This window comes from Eulemur rufifrons, chromosome 21 (genome assembly GCF_041146395.1).
Source record: "Eulemur rufifrons isolate Redbay chromosome 21, OSU_ERuf_1, whole genome shotgun sequence".
NCBI lineage: Eukaryota > Metazoa > Chordata > Mammalia > Primates > Lemuridae > Eulemur > Eulemur rufifrons.
Genome location: NC_091003.1, coordinates 17,240,808 through 17,257,999, shown reverse-complemented (window position 1 = coordinate 17,257,999; position 17,192 = coordinate 17,240,808). Strand labels below are relative to the sequence as shown.

Here is a 17,192-nt window from a genome sequence, read left to right as displayed (position 1 = left end):
TGACTGGTCCTTTTTTTCATAGATGGCCCCACTGACCTTAGGGAGCTGGGTGGAGACTACAAAGTGCCAGATTCCACGATGCCTGCTGTTCCTCTGCAATACCAGGAAATCAATGATGTGGAATACATTCTAATACTAATAAGTTACTGCTTATATCCTAGGAGAAATTTGTTTCCAAGACTCTTATCAGACTAATACCTTCCAGTTTTTCTTTCCAACTCCGTGCTCATTAACCATCTCAAGTTTGGCCTCCTTTTTTCACCTATGAATTTTACAGAAACTATAATAAATACAGGCTGTTAATTCAACTGCCAAATTCAACTGTTTAGCCGAGAAATGTTTTTTGGATAAACTTTTGTCTATGAAAGTCAATGGAGTTGGTCCTAATGTTAATTAAGCCCTTGAGGATTAAATGCATTTTTGTGTACAAGGGAGAAGAATTCTGCAGCCTTACAGATTATGTGAGCTGAGACAATAGCTTTTTTTTTTTTTTCTTCTTTTTTTTTTTTCCTTTTTTTGAGACAGAGTCTCACTCTGTTGCCCGGGCTAGAGTGCCATGGCGTCAGTCTAGCTCACAGCAACCTCAAACTCCTGGGCTCAAGTGATCCGCCTGCCTCAGCCTCCCGGGTAGCTGAGACTACAGGCATGCACCACCATGCCCGGCTAATTTTTTCTATATATTTTTAGTTGTCCAGATAATTTCTATTTTTTAGTAGAGACGGAGTCTCGCTCTTGCTCAGGCTGGTCTTGAGCTCCTGAGCTCAAACGATCCTCCCACCTTGGCCTCCCAGAGTGCTAGGATTACAGGCGTGAGCCACCGCGCCTGGCCCTTTTCTCAGTTTTAATTCCTACCAAGACAACAGCTTTTAAAAAGAGCATTTATTTGATTTGACTATGAAAAATAAGTACTTCATGCTCTTGTCTTGCTGGCCTAATTCTCATTTCTCTTATGTTGAAAATCATTTGTTTTCAGTAGCTGCTTAGGTTACATGCCTTGGTCTGGATTAGCACCCAGGTGAGTGTGCCAGCAAGAATGAATAGATAAATGGCTTCTCTTTATATATATTTTGTAAAGCCTGCTACATTCAATTCTGTTCTAAAGGTCAGCAAAAAACTAGATCAGGGAATCATTTAAAGAAGTTATGGGCACCTTTGTAAAATGATCTTAAAGAGAATAAAAGTTTAGGCCTTATACATTTACGTGAATTAAAAAGCTAGCCCAAGATGGGTGTGGTGGCTCACACCTGTAATCCCAGCAATTTGAGAAGCTGAGACAGGAAGATCCTTTGAGGCCAGGAGTTCAAGACTAGCCTGGGCAACATAGCAATACCCGGAATCTTTAAAAAAAAAAAAAAAAAAGAAAAAGAAAAACAAGCAAGCAAGCCTTGGGTGGTAGCTCATGTGTGTAATCCTAGCCCTTTGGGAGGCTGAGACAGGAGGATCACTTGAGGTCAGGAGTTCGAGACCAGCCTGAGCAACATAGCAAGACTCCATCTCTACAAAAAATAGAAAATAATTTATCCAGTTGTGGTGTCGTGTGCCTGTAGATCTAGCTACTCAGGAGGCTGAGGCGAAAGGATCAGTTGAGCCCAGGAGTTTGAGGTTGCAGCAAGTTATGATGATGCCACTGTAGTCTAGCCCAGGCAACAGAGCAAGACCCTGTCTCAAAGAAAAGAAAAAATATTAGCTGGGTGCAGTCATGTGCACGCTTGTAGTCCCAGCTGCTTGAGACAGGACGATTGCTCGAGCTCAGGAGTTTGAGGCTGCAGTGAGTTGTCATTGTTTCACTGTACTCCAGCCTGAGTGACAGAGTGAGATTCCATCTCTAAAAAAAAAAAAAAACTGGGAAGGCATATTTAAAGTGTACTCTTACTTGTAATAATTTTTAAAAGCTTCCCAGCCCCTTATGTTTTATAGCATTTTCTACCTACCCCCTATTGATTTATGAGAAAAATCTCCCTAAATTCAAGATTACTCACATCTTTTTTGTTTAGTTCTGTTTAAGTGTAATTACTCAGTGTTCTTTAAGTCAAGAGCTGCCTCTTAAGAATGCAAACAGAATTTTTTTTATACAAAGGCTAGTGCTTATGATAGAAAAAATGGGTTCCTTTCAAATATGAATCTGTCCCTTTTTTTTTTTTTTTTTTTTTTTTGAGACAGAGTCTCACTCTGTTGCCCAGGCTAGAGTGAGTGCCATGGCGTCAGCCTAGCTCACAGCAACCTCAAACTCCTGAGCTCAAGGGATCCTCCTGTCTCAGCCTCCCGAGTAGCTGGGACTACAGGCATGCACCACCATGCCCGGCTAATTTTTTCTATATATATTTTTAGCTGTCCATATAATTTCTTTCTATTTTTAGTAGAGGTGGGGTCTCGCTCTTGCTCAGGCTGGTCTCGAACTCCTGAGCTCAAACGATCCACCCACCTCGGCCTCCCAGAGTGCTAGGATTACAGGCGTGAGCCACTGCGCCCGGCCTGAATCTTTCCCTTATTACTCCTTCACTCATTCATTGACCTCAGGAAAAGGGAGGAAAGGGATAAAATGGTGCAGATTGGTACAAAAGTCTGCATCTAACAAGTTATTTTGGTGTCTGTAGGAGTGGAGCCATTTACAGACTTGCACACCCTAGATAATTATACTTGTGGAGATCCCAGGCCACATCATATCAACCTTACTAAAACATATCAACTTCATTAAACATTTCTTTTTGCTATGTAATAAATTGAAAAGATTGTTATGATTTTGCTTTTGAAATTATTTGATTCAATATAATTATAAATAATCCTAGGGAAGTGACATTAACATACAGCTTGTTTTAAAATAATAGTCTGTGTTTAATAGTGACTGAAGTTTTGTAATTTGTTGCATTTCATGGACAATTTGTGAAGTTGTAAAAGTTTTATTTTCAGAATTTGAAGCCACTCATTTCTTTCTAAATTTTGAATATCAAACTTTTTAAAAGGCCCTTGAAAAGCTTGTGCCTCAAGATAAAATGGCCCTGTGGAAGGGCTGGGATGGGCCCCGTTGACTAGTAGCAAAGGTGCTGGATTTGTGGGTGGGTGGTGGTTATTCAAGTCTGTTTGGCTTTTTCTGTCATCGGTTAGCACTGGGAGAATGGTTTTAGGGAAAGCCTGACTTTTAGAATGAGGCAGCTCTAATTGGTATTTAGTATTATACTGGAAGAGCAGTTCTGAAACTCTTTGGTCTCAGGACCTCTATTTTACACTCTTAATATATTGAGCCCTCCCCTCTCCAGAGGGATTGTTTATGTGGTGTATGTGTGTTTATCTTATTAGAAATTAAAACTGAGAAATCTGAAAAATATTTAAAAAATAACAATAAAGCAATTACCTGGTGACATAACATTTCTGATGAAAAATAACTTCTTACTCATCCAAAGATAATTAATATAAAGAGTGGCATTGTTTAACATTTTTACATATCTCTTTAATGCTTGGCTTAATAAATGACAGAGAATTCTCTTATCTGCTTCTGCATCCAATCTGTTACAATGTTTTGTTTGAAATATATAAAGAAAATGCAGCCTCACACAGATATGTAGTTAGAAAAGGGGAGAATATTTCGTTTTCCCAGATAATTGTTTATATTTTTCTTTAATACTACACTAAAACTTGATAAGTGGCAATTCCTTTAAGGTTAGTTGCAGTGTGGAATCTGAAACTGTATCAGTGAACTTTTTGTATTATGCTACATTAAAGCCATTAGTCTTTCTTACAGTTTAAATGGATCTTTTATCCGTGCATGATTTGGTAACATCATGCATTGGTTATTAGGAAAGTAATGGGTTCATTGAATAATGGAGATCTTCTAAAGTTGACACATTTCATTATATAGGTTTTTTTTTAAAGCAACATTTAATAACATCACTACCACTTTTATGATAAAAGTCCCAAGTATTGGGCAACTGTCAAGTTCATGGTGGGAGGTAACAGGTTTTCCACGATCTAATTTTTGCATAAAAGCTTTATCATTGGCAGCTAACAGTGTCATTTGGCGAAAAGATCTGCCAAATGCCCTAGTCTCAATTACTGTAGTTTGTCCATCAGTTCTTCCACTTAGAAAGGGTATTTTAATGAAAAAATGGCTAGTTCAGCTTGTGATTACACAAGTGCCTTACCTTGAGACACCTGTAACACTTCAGTATGCAGCAGAGGTGTTGTACTTATATTTCCAATATACAGAAGACTTCTACTTAAGGGTCAAGATTTAATAAAATAATTTTTCCTTGCTTTATCAAGGTCATTGTTAGTGAAATTGTTGCCACTGCCTAGATTGTGCTAAGGTGCCGACAGTTTTATGCACCAGTTCTTTTTGCACTATTAGTACAAACGTCAACACAGCAAGAAAAAGCACATGATGCCTTAATATTATCATGAAGGTGGTTTTGACCTCACAGGGCTCCTGTGAAGTCAGATTTTGTTGACTTCATTTTGAGAACCACCCTAGTTAGAGTATTACCATTTTTATGAGTATATTTGCTGTTAGGTAAAACCGTAAGTGTTGTTTATAGGTAGGGATTTTTCCCCTCTGGGGAGGATTTACAAAATTATTGAAATTGTGCTTAAGTCGAATATACAGAAATGACCAGTAACTAGTGGGTATAATTCTTAGTGCTGTCAGTCGAACGTGACGTGACTTTTGCTCTTTCAAAAATTGCTGTGGAAACAGATGCCATTATCATTTATAGTCAGGCCTTCTAATAGATGGCATGTCTCTTGTGTATTCCTATATCATAAAAATTCATAATGTAAACGATCACTTTTTTGTACAAATCATAATTAGTTTAAGTGCCATGTAGATGAGAATTTATTGCTGGTTTTGAAATTGACTTAGTAGAAATGGGTCTATTTTATAATATAAGGCAGAGTAAATGAGGAATAGTGGTTCTACTTGGGACATTCGGTTCTTAAGCTTACTTTTTCTTAAAAATCTTTTTAAAGCTTTCTGTTATGGAAATTTCACATGCAATTAAAGTAGACATAATGGTCTAGATGGTGAACTCTCAGTTTCATCAATTATCATGGACAATCCTGTTCATTTATGCTCCATTCACTTCTTCCTTAATCCACCTTCCCCCCCATTATTTTGAAGCAAATTCCAGACATCATGTTTTATTCTTAAATAATTAGTATATATTTCTCAAAAATAGGAATTTGAGAGGAAAAAAAGCACTATATCTTAGTTTCTCTTGAAAGTAATGTACTAACAACCTATTAGTGCCTAATAGAAATGTTCTAAGCTCTGACACTTTCTGTATCAATGTGTTCTTAAGCTATAGTCACCTAATATATTGGACGGAACACTTTTTGGGATGAATATTTTTTCCTTGAGCTTTTCTGCCTATTCACTTTGGTCTAGACTGTCATTATGATTATGCTAGTAGACATGGCAGAAGAACCAAATATGGATGCCTGGAAGCTTTGAAATTATTTTAAGGTTTTGGGCTTTTCCAGGATGAAGAGACTCGGCACAGCCTTGAGTGCATCCAGGCCAATCAGATCTTTCCCAGGAAGCAGCTGATCCGGGAGGATGAGAATCTTCAGGTAAATTACAGGCCACTTTTGACTGTAAAATATTTAGCACGATAGTAACTATGTAGTGAAGCTAATGGATTGAAGTAATCACTTATGTAATGTTTTCCTACACCATGCATGCAGTAGAAATGCAAGCTGGAAAACGGGTCTTATTTTATCAAGATTTATTCCTGAGAATTCACTGTTTAAGATGATCTTCTCTGTGTCATTCCTTTAGTAGTTTAGAATTTGATTGACTACGTAGGTATATTTGAGTCAGGTGGGTATAAAGCTATCTTCTTTAGATTCTTTGCCCACTTACATACTGTATTTTGAACTTGGGTGGCAGAGGATTTACCAGTCATTCACCTGACCCATGTTCGAAGACTTTGATTTACTACTTCAGAACTCTGAAGGGTTTCTTCTTCCATTTTGAAGGTCCCTTTCCTTGAACTTCATGGAGAGAGCACAGAGTATGTGGGCCGTGCTGAGGATGCCATCATTGCCCTTTCTAATTATAGACTTCACATCAAGTTCAAGGAGTCTCTTGTTAATGTAAGTGATTACCAACTGTTTTCCTTCTAGGGTGGATGGAGAAGGGGAGTAAAAAAAAAAACTTGTTAATGTTCTTGAAGAAAGGAGAGTCATACAGAGTTGGGTGTGAAAGCATTGTGTGCTCTGCTTTTCTCTTAAATTGGCACTCAAGCGACACTAGGTTAGCTAGCAGCTCTTATGCCTGATTTTAAAAGATGCATGTAGTTGTCAGCTGAGGTGTCCATTGTTGAGTTAACATTGAATGATTTGCACTAGATGCTATATCATTATGCTTTATAAAAGGTATAAAAAGGCTGAATAGGCTTTTTTTCCTCAATCTTTAGCAGTTACCAACTGCCTCAGTCGAGACAATTTCCTGGGCCTTAATGTCAGATGATGAGATGTACTTTGAGCTCACTGCAGACTCATTATAGGATGAAGTTACTCTAATAGCTCCTCAGTGGTATAAGTATAGATGTTAAGTACAATGTTTATTTGCATAATGGACTATATATTACTGAAGAAAAGGAAGGCTGTCAATTCTCAAGAGTACATTTACCCTTTTTCAGTATGAGGGTCCTCCCGGTGAACTGGTTCTTCCAGTGTGCTGCTATCATTAGTAGTCTTAAATGAAACCCACAAAGGCCTGAAAGTTCATGTAATTGCATCAAATGAATGCCTTCTTCCTTCTTTACTTGCTGGTAATGTGACTTTCTGCACTTCAGTTTTAGCATAGAGAAGTGTATTATGACACCTTATAATAGCTCACGAGTATAACTCCATTCAGATCATGTTTTGGGTTCATTTTGGGATTGTTTGAACCTTGTTCATTTTATTCAGCACTCCAAAAAGTTACTCAACTCCTCAATCACATTCTTTTTGTTTGTCAAAAGACTCAGTGGCTGTCATTTTCTTCGTAATTAGCATTTATTACTTCTTATTCTTTGTAGTTAAGAATTTATGTCCAGGGGCAGTTTTGGCCTGAATTCCTTCTGGCTTCTAGCTGTGGTCATAGCTGTTATTATTATGTCATTTTTCTGTCCATTAGCTAGAAGGACACACGAGATTTATCAAGGAAAGGGGCAGTGCTGTTATTTCATACTATATAGCACTCTGTTCAGAAGGGTCCATTTGGATTTAAGTGGTTGTGATGGGGAGGGAAAGGGTGGAAACTCCTGTAAAGTCCTAGTAACCAAAAATTCCCTAGCAGCTATGTAGAAGTGATGATAGTAATGATTAGTAGAACTTCCCAATGCTAATTTTGCTCTTTCAATGTTCAAATGGCTAGAATCAATGAAATTGTGATTAAATTGCATGTGGGAGTGCTGGTTTCATATCATTGCGTTTTCACATATCATTCCCTATTTATCAGTTTATTAATTGATGGCCAAGTATTTCAGAGACTGCTTTTAGATCTGTATGGGAATAAGGTCTGTTGGAGAGAAAGCATGGAACTGATCATGTCACTCATCAGCTTAAAGCTCTTCGGTGTTTCCTTTACTACTTTTATGATGAGATTAGATTATGTAGCAGGGTGTGATGTAAGGCTGTTGGTGATCTTTGGTTCCTGCCAGCTTTTCTGTGTGCTTCCCTCCTCTCCCCCTTCTCCTCTTTGTACTTGTAAAACCAGCTTCCTTGTACTACTCAGCCATACCTCACACCTCTGCATTCTCTCTTCTTTCCTGACCAGTTAACTTCTCTTCATCTGTCAAAACTCAGTTCAGGTGATAATTTCTTCTGTGAAGCCTTTCTTAGTCCCTGTTCCCTTTCTGACAGTTAATTACACTCTCCTGGCATCTTCTGTATCTTGAACATATTTTTAAAATACAACATTTACCAGATTGTTGTAAATTTTGGTTATTTGTCTTTGTATCCAGCATGTCTCCTGGTGCCATGATATTCAGTAAATATTAAATGAATTGAAATTAGTATGGATTTGAAGTGGTCATTAGACCATTCCCCCACTTTGGATTTAAAGCTCATATTTAAACGATATATTTCTGTGTGAATAGACTGTGTCATCATTGTCTCTAAGGGTAACCGTGTGAGTAGGTTGTTTACTAGAATTGTTGGTCCCCATTGTGATTGAGATGTGATGCTTAAGGAAACTTACCACTGTTCTTATTTTTGATCCAGTTCTTTATGTGAAAGTGTTTTCTCTGTTACTTAACATTGTAACCTTCTAAGGCTGCAGTCCCCAACTGCCCGGGCCACAGCTGGTACTAGGGCAGCCTCACATCACCACCTGAGCTCCGCCTCCCTTCCTCCCCGCTCCCCATGAAAAAATGGTCTTCTGTGAAACCAGTCCCTGGTGCCAAAAAGGTTGGGGACTGCTGCTCTAAGGCATGGAGCCTGCATATCACTTACAAAGCCCAAGATAATGGTTTTGCACAGAAAATTGATTGTGCAAAAGTATTTTGGCATTGGTGACTTTAAACGTTTCAGGTTGAGAGAGACTAGAACTTCTCCATACAAATAAATTAATCTCATCACAGTTAGTGGTAAGTTTCCTGAAACCTAGGGTTACTCCAAGAAACAATGGCCCCTGCTGTATCATGTCCTGGATAGAGACCAGAGAGTTGGTAGTGGTGATGTCACTCCCTTTTTCCTTCCCTCCTTCCTTTCCTAAGCAGATAAGTAGTTCAGTAATATATGTGAGATCAAGAGGCCCGCTTTAAAGGTTACTGCATCTACATCAAACACTTAAACCATCAAAGCCCAAATGTGCCAGTATATGATGTGGCCTGTGCTCTAGTTTGCATCATTTTGTGTGCTTAAATCAACACATTTAGCACTTTAGAAAATTACCTACCATCAAGTTTTAAATAGCTACCTGATATCATGTGTTCTCTTTTAATTTCACAGCACATTTAGTAAAATGTGTCTGTAGATTTCAATACCATAAACATCATTACTTTAATCTACACACATTCACGGAACATCAAGTTCCAATTCCTAGGGCAAAGAAGCTCTGCAGTAGAGTTCATGTATGGCATTTAAGGTATGAATTGTTCCCATTCTGTGCTTTTCCCAAACCATATTTTTACATATTTATGGGCATATTTCTTTGAAGCTTAGATAATTTATAAACAAGTGTTTAAGTGGAATTCATAAAAGTTTAAAACAATTTTTTTTTATGTAATTCAATAGACTGCTTCTCAATCTGCTGCTTCTGAAATCCCAGTAAGTAGCATGAGAATCCTAGACGGTTGCTGCACCTGTGCTTGGAGCAGATTGGTTTTGAGTGTCAGATGCTCACCTTGCAAATCAGCAGAATGTGTCCTCTCTGCATGAATCCCTTTCCTCTTACCAAAGTTCTAGTTGTATGCTATGGTGAGAACAATTCATGGGGTGGAGGATAAAGCCCCACAGTTGATACATAAGCAGACAGAATTGTGACCTTCAAAAAAATGTAGACCAAGTTTCAACCAGAAATAATTTGTAAAATCAACATTAGTATTTAAGAGGACAATAATACTTCTGTTTCCAGGCTGGTCTGTCAATGCCTCTTAGGAAAAACTGGAAGTGTAGCAGCTGGAAACACCTTTCCTTAGCATTTCTTCACATTTTCCCATTGTCTAACTGTAGTACAGTAAGCGCTTTTGTTCTCCATGCACCAGAATGAGGTTAAATGTACTTTGGTGTAGCATTCATACACCAGTGGAGACTTCTGAAACCAATACTAGAGGTTTGCACATGTCAAAGGTGACCAATAGTTTGGGTCTTTAACCTATGACAGTCATCTTCCTCTGATTGGAGGAATTCCATAGTTTATTACAGATTTCAGATTTAGACTCATCACTTTATTTTCACTCTGTTACTGCCATTTTTACTTCATTATGTGTATAGAAGATTAGTAATTCCAAAAAGGGCATTTGTTTTTAAAAGGGTAGAAGTTATCCCTCTTTTAAATTCTGGTGCTTAAAAGTAATTCACATGCATGCATACACACGCACATGCACACCCAAAATGAATTGAGGTAAATATGGTAAGGTATGATGACATCAGATCCATCTGGAATGTGACAGTACTGTGGATCTTTAATACCTGTGCATGTCTGTTAAAATTTTTAACTGCTGCTCTTCTGCTTTTTTGGATTGATGCTCTAAAGGGTTTTAGTGCCCATGATGTAACTTTTGGCCTTTTGAGGAATTGTTTAATAGCACTGAATGTGTTTGATGCATTGTCTGAGCATGAGTTTGGTGGAATTAATGTTAGGAAAAGCATTGCAGAGGGAAATAGAATTACCTGGCGGGCAGAAGATAGAGGAGAAAGGGGCAAAAAGAAAGTAAGTTGCTATGAGACATTGAATTGGCGGGCTAGAGAGGATTCGAAAGTGATTTTAGACTACTTGCTATTTTTCTACAAATGGAACTGCCTTTAAGAAATCTTGGTTTAAATTCTGTTTTCCTCTTGAAGATCCCTGGTGGGGAAAGGCCACGTATTTGAAAAAATAAAGTAGAGCTCATATGGAAGACAAGGACAATTATAGAGGAAGAAAGAACGGCCCACCATATGTGGTGGGAGGAGCCCAGGCTGGAGGACAGACATGGATTCTGGTCCTAACTTTGCTGCTATAATAGTTTGTAGTGTAGTTTAACCTTCCTGGGCTACAAAATGGACTGGCTCTTGAATTTGTAATTCTTTGCCTGTGTGGTTGACTGTTTGGTATATCTAGTTATAGAAATGGTAAGAGATTGTTCTCATATGTGAGGAAAATTGAGAAACCTAAAGCAATAGAGTGGGCCTTTAAAAAGCAGAGAAATAGTGTGTTTTTTGGTTGGATGTATGAGGAAAATGGCGGTTCTGCCTTTTTAAATGAGGCCATTTGTGGAGGGAGCACTGAAGGGAAACACTGGGGTAGAAAGGAGAAGCAAAAAGGGAGATAATTATTTCATAAAAGATCGATGTTTCTCTTTCATATGCCCCTATTCTTGCTGCACAGTAAACTTTCCTGCATGTGACAATGTGCATGAATATTAAAACCTGCTATTCTCCATATTTGTGACTTGCATATACATGGTGTTTTTTGGTGACTTGTTAGTAGTATCTGCATTCTGATTTGAATGCATAGAACCAACATTTTTGTTCTGCTTCCTTAAATTTGCAATGTTAAAATACATGAAAAATTTGTATATTGAATTCATTTTAGGTAGCAAATATTTTGCATGCTCTGAAGTGTTTTATTATTTTTACTCTACAAGTTTGGGCACAGGCCCTAGGGCTCTGGTTCAATAGTAGGGATGTAAAACTTACTGTTTTTTGTAGTACAGTAGAACTGGCTGATTCATTCCCCCCAGCTGCTGATAGCATTAGCTGGTTTTCATGTTTTGTAGCTATAAGGAAAGGCAATTGAAGAGTACTTGGGGTACAGGTAATTGCTGGGAGAGCAACCTCTTCATGTGGATTTTTGTAAAGTACACTTTCACTTCACTCCAGGCCCTGTGCCTGAGATTGCCTAAATTGTGACCATCCAAGGTTCAGAAAGCAGAGGCTGGTAGCATATAGGAAGGCTGAAGGTTCACCCAAAGAAGCTGGCAAAATGTTAATTGGTAAGATTTTAGAAAACTGACACTAGAACTCAGACCTCTTAATTGCCAATCTGGCCCTTTTTGGGGTAAAGGGGGTAAGATAGTTAAGGGGGTACGTCTTAAAAAAAAAAAAAAGAAAAAAAAAAAAAGAAATATGAGAGTCTGTTATAGGGTACCCAAAGGACTGGCCTGAGAACAAATCATTGTTATCTTCTAACCTCTATCTTCTTAATCTCTGTATTCCTCCTTTATAATTTATCTCTACTGATACTATTTTTTTTTTCCTTCTTAGATATACAGGTCTTGAAAGAATTCTTAGCCGCATCAGCTGCAGTTTTCACAGCACCTTGGGGTTAAGGACTTAAACAAAAACAGAGGGCCAAAATCTCCTTTTTTCTCAGAACACAGGCAAGATTTCTTAGTCTTTCTCTTACTCCCAGTCCTATTACATTCGTAAGGGAATTTTTATAGATTATAGACTTAAAAGCAAGAAGACTTTAGTCCTGAGGTAGAAACTCCTAGCCATTTATCTGGGTAATATTATTTTGCTTTCTTCTCTTCTTTAATCCTTGCCCCAGTTTCTGTTTCTTTGTCCCAGACTTCCAGCATTGGGCTTCTTTTTGATCCCCACATCTTTGTTCTGAGCGTTCTTTGGTGACTCTGGCACCTGTGTAGTATGCAGGGTTTGCAGGAAGCTGTTGCTGAAACTTGCTCAGCTAACATGAGGGCCACCCTGTGCAGGCAGCACTAGCTCATTTCTGTCTGCGTTGGAGGAGACTGTCTTCCTCTTCTCATGCTAAACACAATTGTTGGAATGTTATTTGCAACTCCCAGGCCACATTCTGGCTGGGCTTGATAGATACAGTATAAGAGACAAGTAGTCCACCCCTTTTTTAAGGAATAAGAGAATGCACTATTATTTTACCAGGTTCTTTTGAAGGTCTGGAAATTGATTTTTGAAGCCAGGGGTTGAATCAGGATGATTTGAGGGACAGGAGGAGGATGCTTGTCACCCTGAGGATTTGGCACCTCCATCCAGATGTGTTGCCTGCTATCTGTCTCCCTGTCCACTATCCTACGTAATCCTATGTTCAATTAGAGTCTGCTGACCAGAGTGGCAGGGAGGGAACCATTCTAGCATGCTCAGACCTAAGCCCCACTTGGCAAGCAGGTCTCCTAAGTGATCTTTAGAAGCAAGTCAGTCCTAGCTAGTTCTAGGATATTTGATCACTGTGTGGCTTTCTTCCTCCTCCTTGATACCTGTGGGTCTATTCTACCAAGCAAAACAGCCTGACCAGCAGCTACTATCCTGTCATCTTCTCTGTGCAACCTACAGGCAGTTTAGACCTCCAGCCTTTTTCAGGAGCCTCCTCTGCCGACACTAACTAATCTGTGAGCCCACTCTATCATTTGGGGCAGACAACAGATATAGTCCCACTTACATTGTGATCTGCAGTTCTTTTCAGTAAGCAAGATGGAATTACCATTCTGGTCCCCTTTAGCTTCTGTGTCATTGTGAATTGTAGCCAGTAATAGCATCTAAAAGTGTAGTACTTTGATCTTGTAAGTTTGCTCCCTGAGAGATTCCTCTGTTCTTCCAGAGGTGATGCTGCCTCTTTGTTCATTGTCTTCCTGCTATGACATGACTTGAGGCCATTGATTTAGAGGTAAAGGGAAGCCCTGGTTCACTCTGTAGTAAATCACTTGAGTACTATTGATCCAGATAAGTTTACAGTTCTATTTGCTTCTTTCCCCTATAGAGCTTTTTCTAATCAGTCTCATTGGACGCATTGAAGAACTGCAGGGTCAATGCCTTATTGACTAAGGGGACATCATCTTTTTTAATTACAGGTTCCATTACAGCTTATAGAAAGCGTTGAATGCCGAGATATATTTCAGCTTCATTTGACTTGCAAAGACTGTAAAGTTATCAGGTATGTGGTATATTTGTGTTTCTGTTTAGTGTGGAAAATATTTTTAAAGAATGGATCCATCCAAGTTTTGGTAACTTAGCAAAACACCTTTTGAGAATCAGACTTGTTAGGAATATTTTTTCTGAGTAGTTAGTGCCTAAAATATTTTATCTAATTATCTTTAGTGTACTTTGCTATGTTGAAAGACTTTTTTTTTTTTTTTTTTCTTTTTTTCTTTTTGAGACAGTCTTGCTCCATTGCCCCGGGTAGAGTACAGTGGTGTCATTACAGCTCACTGCAACCTCATACTCCTGAGTTCAAGCAATCCTCCTGCCTCAGCCTCCCCAGTAACGGGAACTACAGGCATGCGCCATCATGCCCGCCTAAGTTTTTCTATTTTTGGTAGAGACAGGGTCTCGCTTTTGCTCAGGCTGGTCTTGAACTCCTGACCTCAAGCAATCCTCCCACCTTGGCCTCCCAGAGTGCTAGGATTACAGGCATGAGAAAAATGTTTTTTGGTTTTTATTTGGAAATAATTTCAAATTTACAAAAAAAGTACAAAAATAAAAATAGTACAAAGAACATCAGTATACCATTTACCCAGATTCATGTATTATTGTTTGTTTTTTTTTTTTGAGACAGAGTCTCACTTTGTTGCCCAGGCTAGAGTGAGTGCCGTGGCATCAGCCTAGCTCACAGCAACCTCAAACTCCTGGGCTCAAGGGATCCTCCTGTCTCAGCCTCCCGAGTAGTTGGGACTACAGGCATGCACCACCATGCCCGGCTAATTTTTTCTATATATATTTTTAGCTGTCCATATAATTTCTTTCTATTTTTTAGTAGAGATGGGGTCTCGCTCTTGCTCAGGCTGGTCTCGAACTCAACAATCCGCCCACCTCGGCCTCCCAGAGTGCTAGGATTACAGGCATGAGCCACTGCGCCCGGCCCATGTGTTATTGTTAACACTTTACTGTCATTGGCTTTATTATTTGTGGAGGCCTTCTCTTTCTGTGTGTGTGTGTGTGTGTGTGTGTGTGTGTGTGTATGTATGAGAGAGAGATTGTATTCCTGAACAATTTGAGAGTAAGTTACCTAATCATGGCCCTTAACCCCAAAATACTTTAGTGTGCTTTCCTAAGAATAGGGATATTTTCTTATATAACCACAGCATCATTATCAACTTTGCAATTTTACATTGATAATACTTTTATCCAATCTATACTATACATGTTCCAATTTTGTCAGTTGACCTAACGATATCCTTTATAGCATTCTCCCTCACCCCCTCACTCAGTATAGGATCCAGTCTAGGTCAGATATTACATTTAGCCTTCTTTAATCTGGAACATTTTACACATCCTTTCTTTGTGTTTTATGACATTCACGTTTTGAGCAATACAATCTTTTATTTTAGTATCATTTTGTATTTGTCAAATGTTTCCTCAGTTGAGGTTGTGTATTCTCAGCTGGAATACTGTACATGATGTGTCCTTTCCAGGGTATTGTATCACATCTGGAGGCAAACGGTGTCCACTTATCCCTCATTCATGATGATAATTTTGATTACTCCAATCAAGATGTCACCTGATTTCTGTATAACTTCTATATTTTCTGCCTTGCAACTAATAAACAATCTGTGGAAGGCACTTTGAGACAGTGCAAATCTCCTACTTCTCATCAAAATTTCTCTATAGGTTTAGCATCCATTGATGGTTTTTATCTGATCTAATTTTAACTGTGATAGTTGCAAAATGATGCCTAAAATTCGTTTTGAAATTTAGTAGCTCTAGAAATTTTAAATTCTGCACATTTTTACTTTTTCTCTTTGACCTACTCTGGGGTGCCAGTAAACATTGTGTGTTGGCATATTGATGAGTCACATTGATTGGGATGAGGGAGAGGTTTAAGTGACCCGTTGGTTTTAAGGTAAATAGTTACTTTTTAGTCAGTGAGAATTGGCTTTTGATAGATGCTGGCTACAACTCAGTTTAAAAAGTTTGATTATGGTTATTACTCAGTTTTTAACACTGCATTCAAAAAGGCAAAATATTTAAACAAATTCTTAAATCAGTTTACACTAATTATTTTGACCTGTTAGTTGTATATACTGAAAATTGCAGTTGATGATAGAATTTTTGTTTTCTATGTGGTCACAGCTGAAAATTTCAGTGTAATCTGTCTTTATTTTGGATCTGATTTGTCCTAATTGCTAAATAAGCAGATAATGAAATTATTCCCTAACTGACTAAAAGTAGTGCTGTGGCTTATTTTTTAGCGTGGCCTAATATGTCATTACAAAACCAAAAAGATTTTTCTAAACATATTTCTTGAGAGGGACAAGCAGAAAACTTTGATGGAAGAAGTAGAATGAAATCCTGTTCATGAAAGAGAATAACTGCCATTTTTCTGTAATTGTCATTAATCTCAAGGGATTTCATTAGTCTAAAAAATAGGTTTTCCACACGTCCAGTTTTCTGTTTGATATTTTACATCGTTGGCTAAAATTTGTTGGGTCCTTTTTTATTGTAAATGATGATGAATATGTGAATGACTGCTTCTGATGCGTTCTCGATTGTAGTTCCCATTTCACCATGAGTAGGCACTCTTGAAATGGTGGCTTTTCTTATGTTCATTGTCAACTGTCTTCTGATTACTTATTTGGCTTTACCAAAGGTGTCAGTTCTCAACCTTTGAGCAGTGTCAAGAGTGGCTGAAGAGACTGAATAATGCAATCCGACCACCTGCTAAAATAGAAGATCTCTTCTCATTTGCATACCACGCTTGGTGTATGGAGGTCTATGCCAGTGAAAAAGAGCAACATGGAGACCTGTGCAGACCAGGTAGGCCTTCCTAAGATGTACAAATGGCAAGGGGCTTTGTCAGGCTACTTGCTGGAGGTACCGTTAACATAGGAGGCCTAAGCATTCATGTATTCAATCAATGTGTATTTTATGGAGCACCATAATGATGTGTCCATCATTCTTATAAGCTTAATAGAACATGTTTCCTGCCTTCTAAGGGAAGGGAAGAACACTAGGCTTGGCATTACAATCTGCTGGGCCTAAAATCAGCTATAAGGCTTCGTGGTTGTTATGGAAGCCTAATAGAAAGAAGCCATGAGTTTTGTGTACATGCTTGGGAAGACTTCACATTAGAAGTGGCGTTTGAGTAGGCTTTGAAGGTTGAATAGTAGTTCATTGATTAGAGAATGGGGAAAAGAACATGAGAGAAAGTGTCATAAACAAAGGCACAGAGGTGTGAGGATAGGCTGTAGAGTAGTGGAATACAAAATGGCTTTCACTGTCTTAGAATTTTCAAGTCATAGATTACCTATTGTCACCCTTTTTATCCCATAGATGAAGAAACAGAGGTCCAGAGAGGCCAAGTTGTTTCCTCAAGGACAGATAGAGCTGTTAAGCCTGTTCTGGAATCCAGGCATCCTGACTTCTCATATAATCTTTGTCCCATTCACTGTCTTTGCCTTGACCAAGTTATGTTGCTTCTCTGCATTTAGTTTTCTGTAAACTTTATGCTGCCATAAATAGAACTTTGCTGGTCTGACACTGACTCTTAGTGTGTTAGGCTTCGAGGCAAAGTCTTGAATTTCTGAGCAGTGAAAAGTTGTGAGCCTCCCTCAAGTAAGTTTACTCTTGGAACTTCTTTCTTTATACTGGGAATTTTA

The 17,192-nt window shown here is 38.5% G+C and overlaps 1 protein-coding gene across 4 annotated transcripts in view; it reads left to right on the top strand.

The window, feature by feature from the left end:
- MTMR3 (myotubularin related protein 3) overlaps positions 1 to 17,192 on the top strand; it is a 115,308-nt gene that overhangs the window by 64,980 nt on the left and 33,136 nt on the right. For all 4 annotated transcript variants that reach the window (XM_069496779.1, XM_069496780.1, XM_069496778.1 and 1 more), the window contains exons 3-6: positions 5,473 to 5,562; positions 5,971 to 6,087; positions 13,449 to 13,531; positions 16,184 to 16,350. In XM_069496779.1, the coding sequence (XP_069352880.1) occupies positions 5,473 to 5,562; positions 5,971 to 6,087; positions 13,449 to 13,531; positions 16,184 to 16,350 (457 nt within the window). The remainder of the gene's footprint in view (positions 1 to 5,472; positions 5,563 to 5,970; positions 6,088 to 13,448; positions 13,532 to 16,183; positions 16,351 to 17,192) is intronic.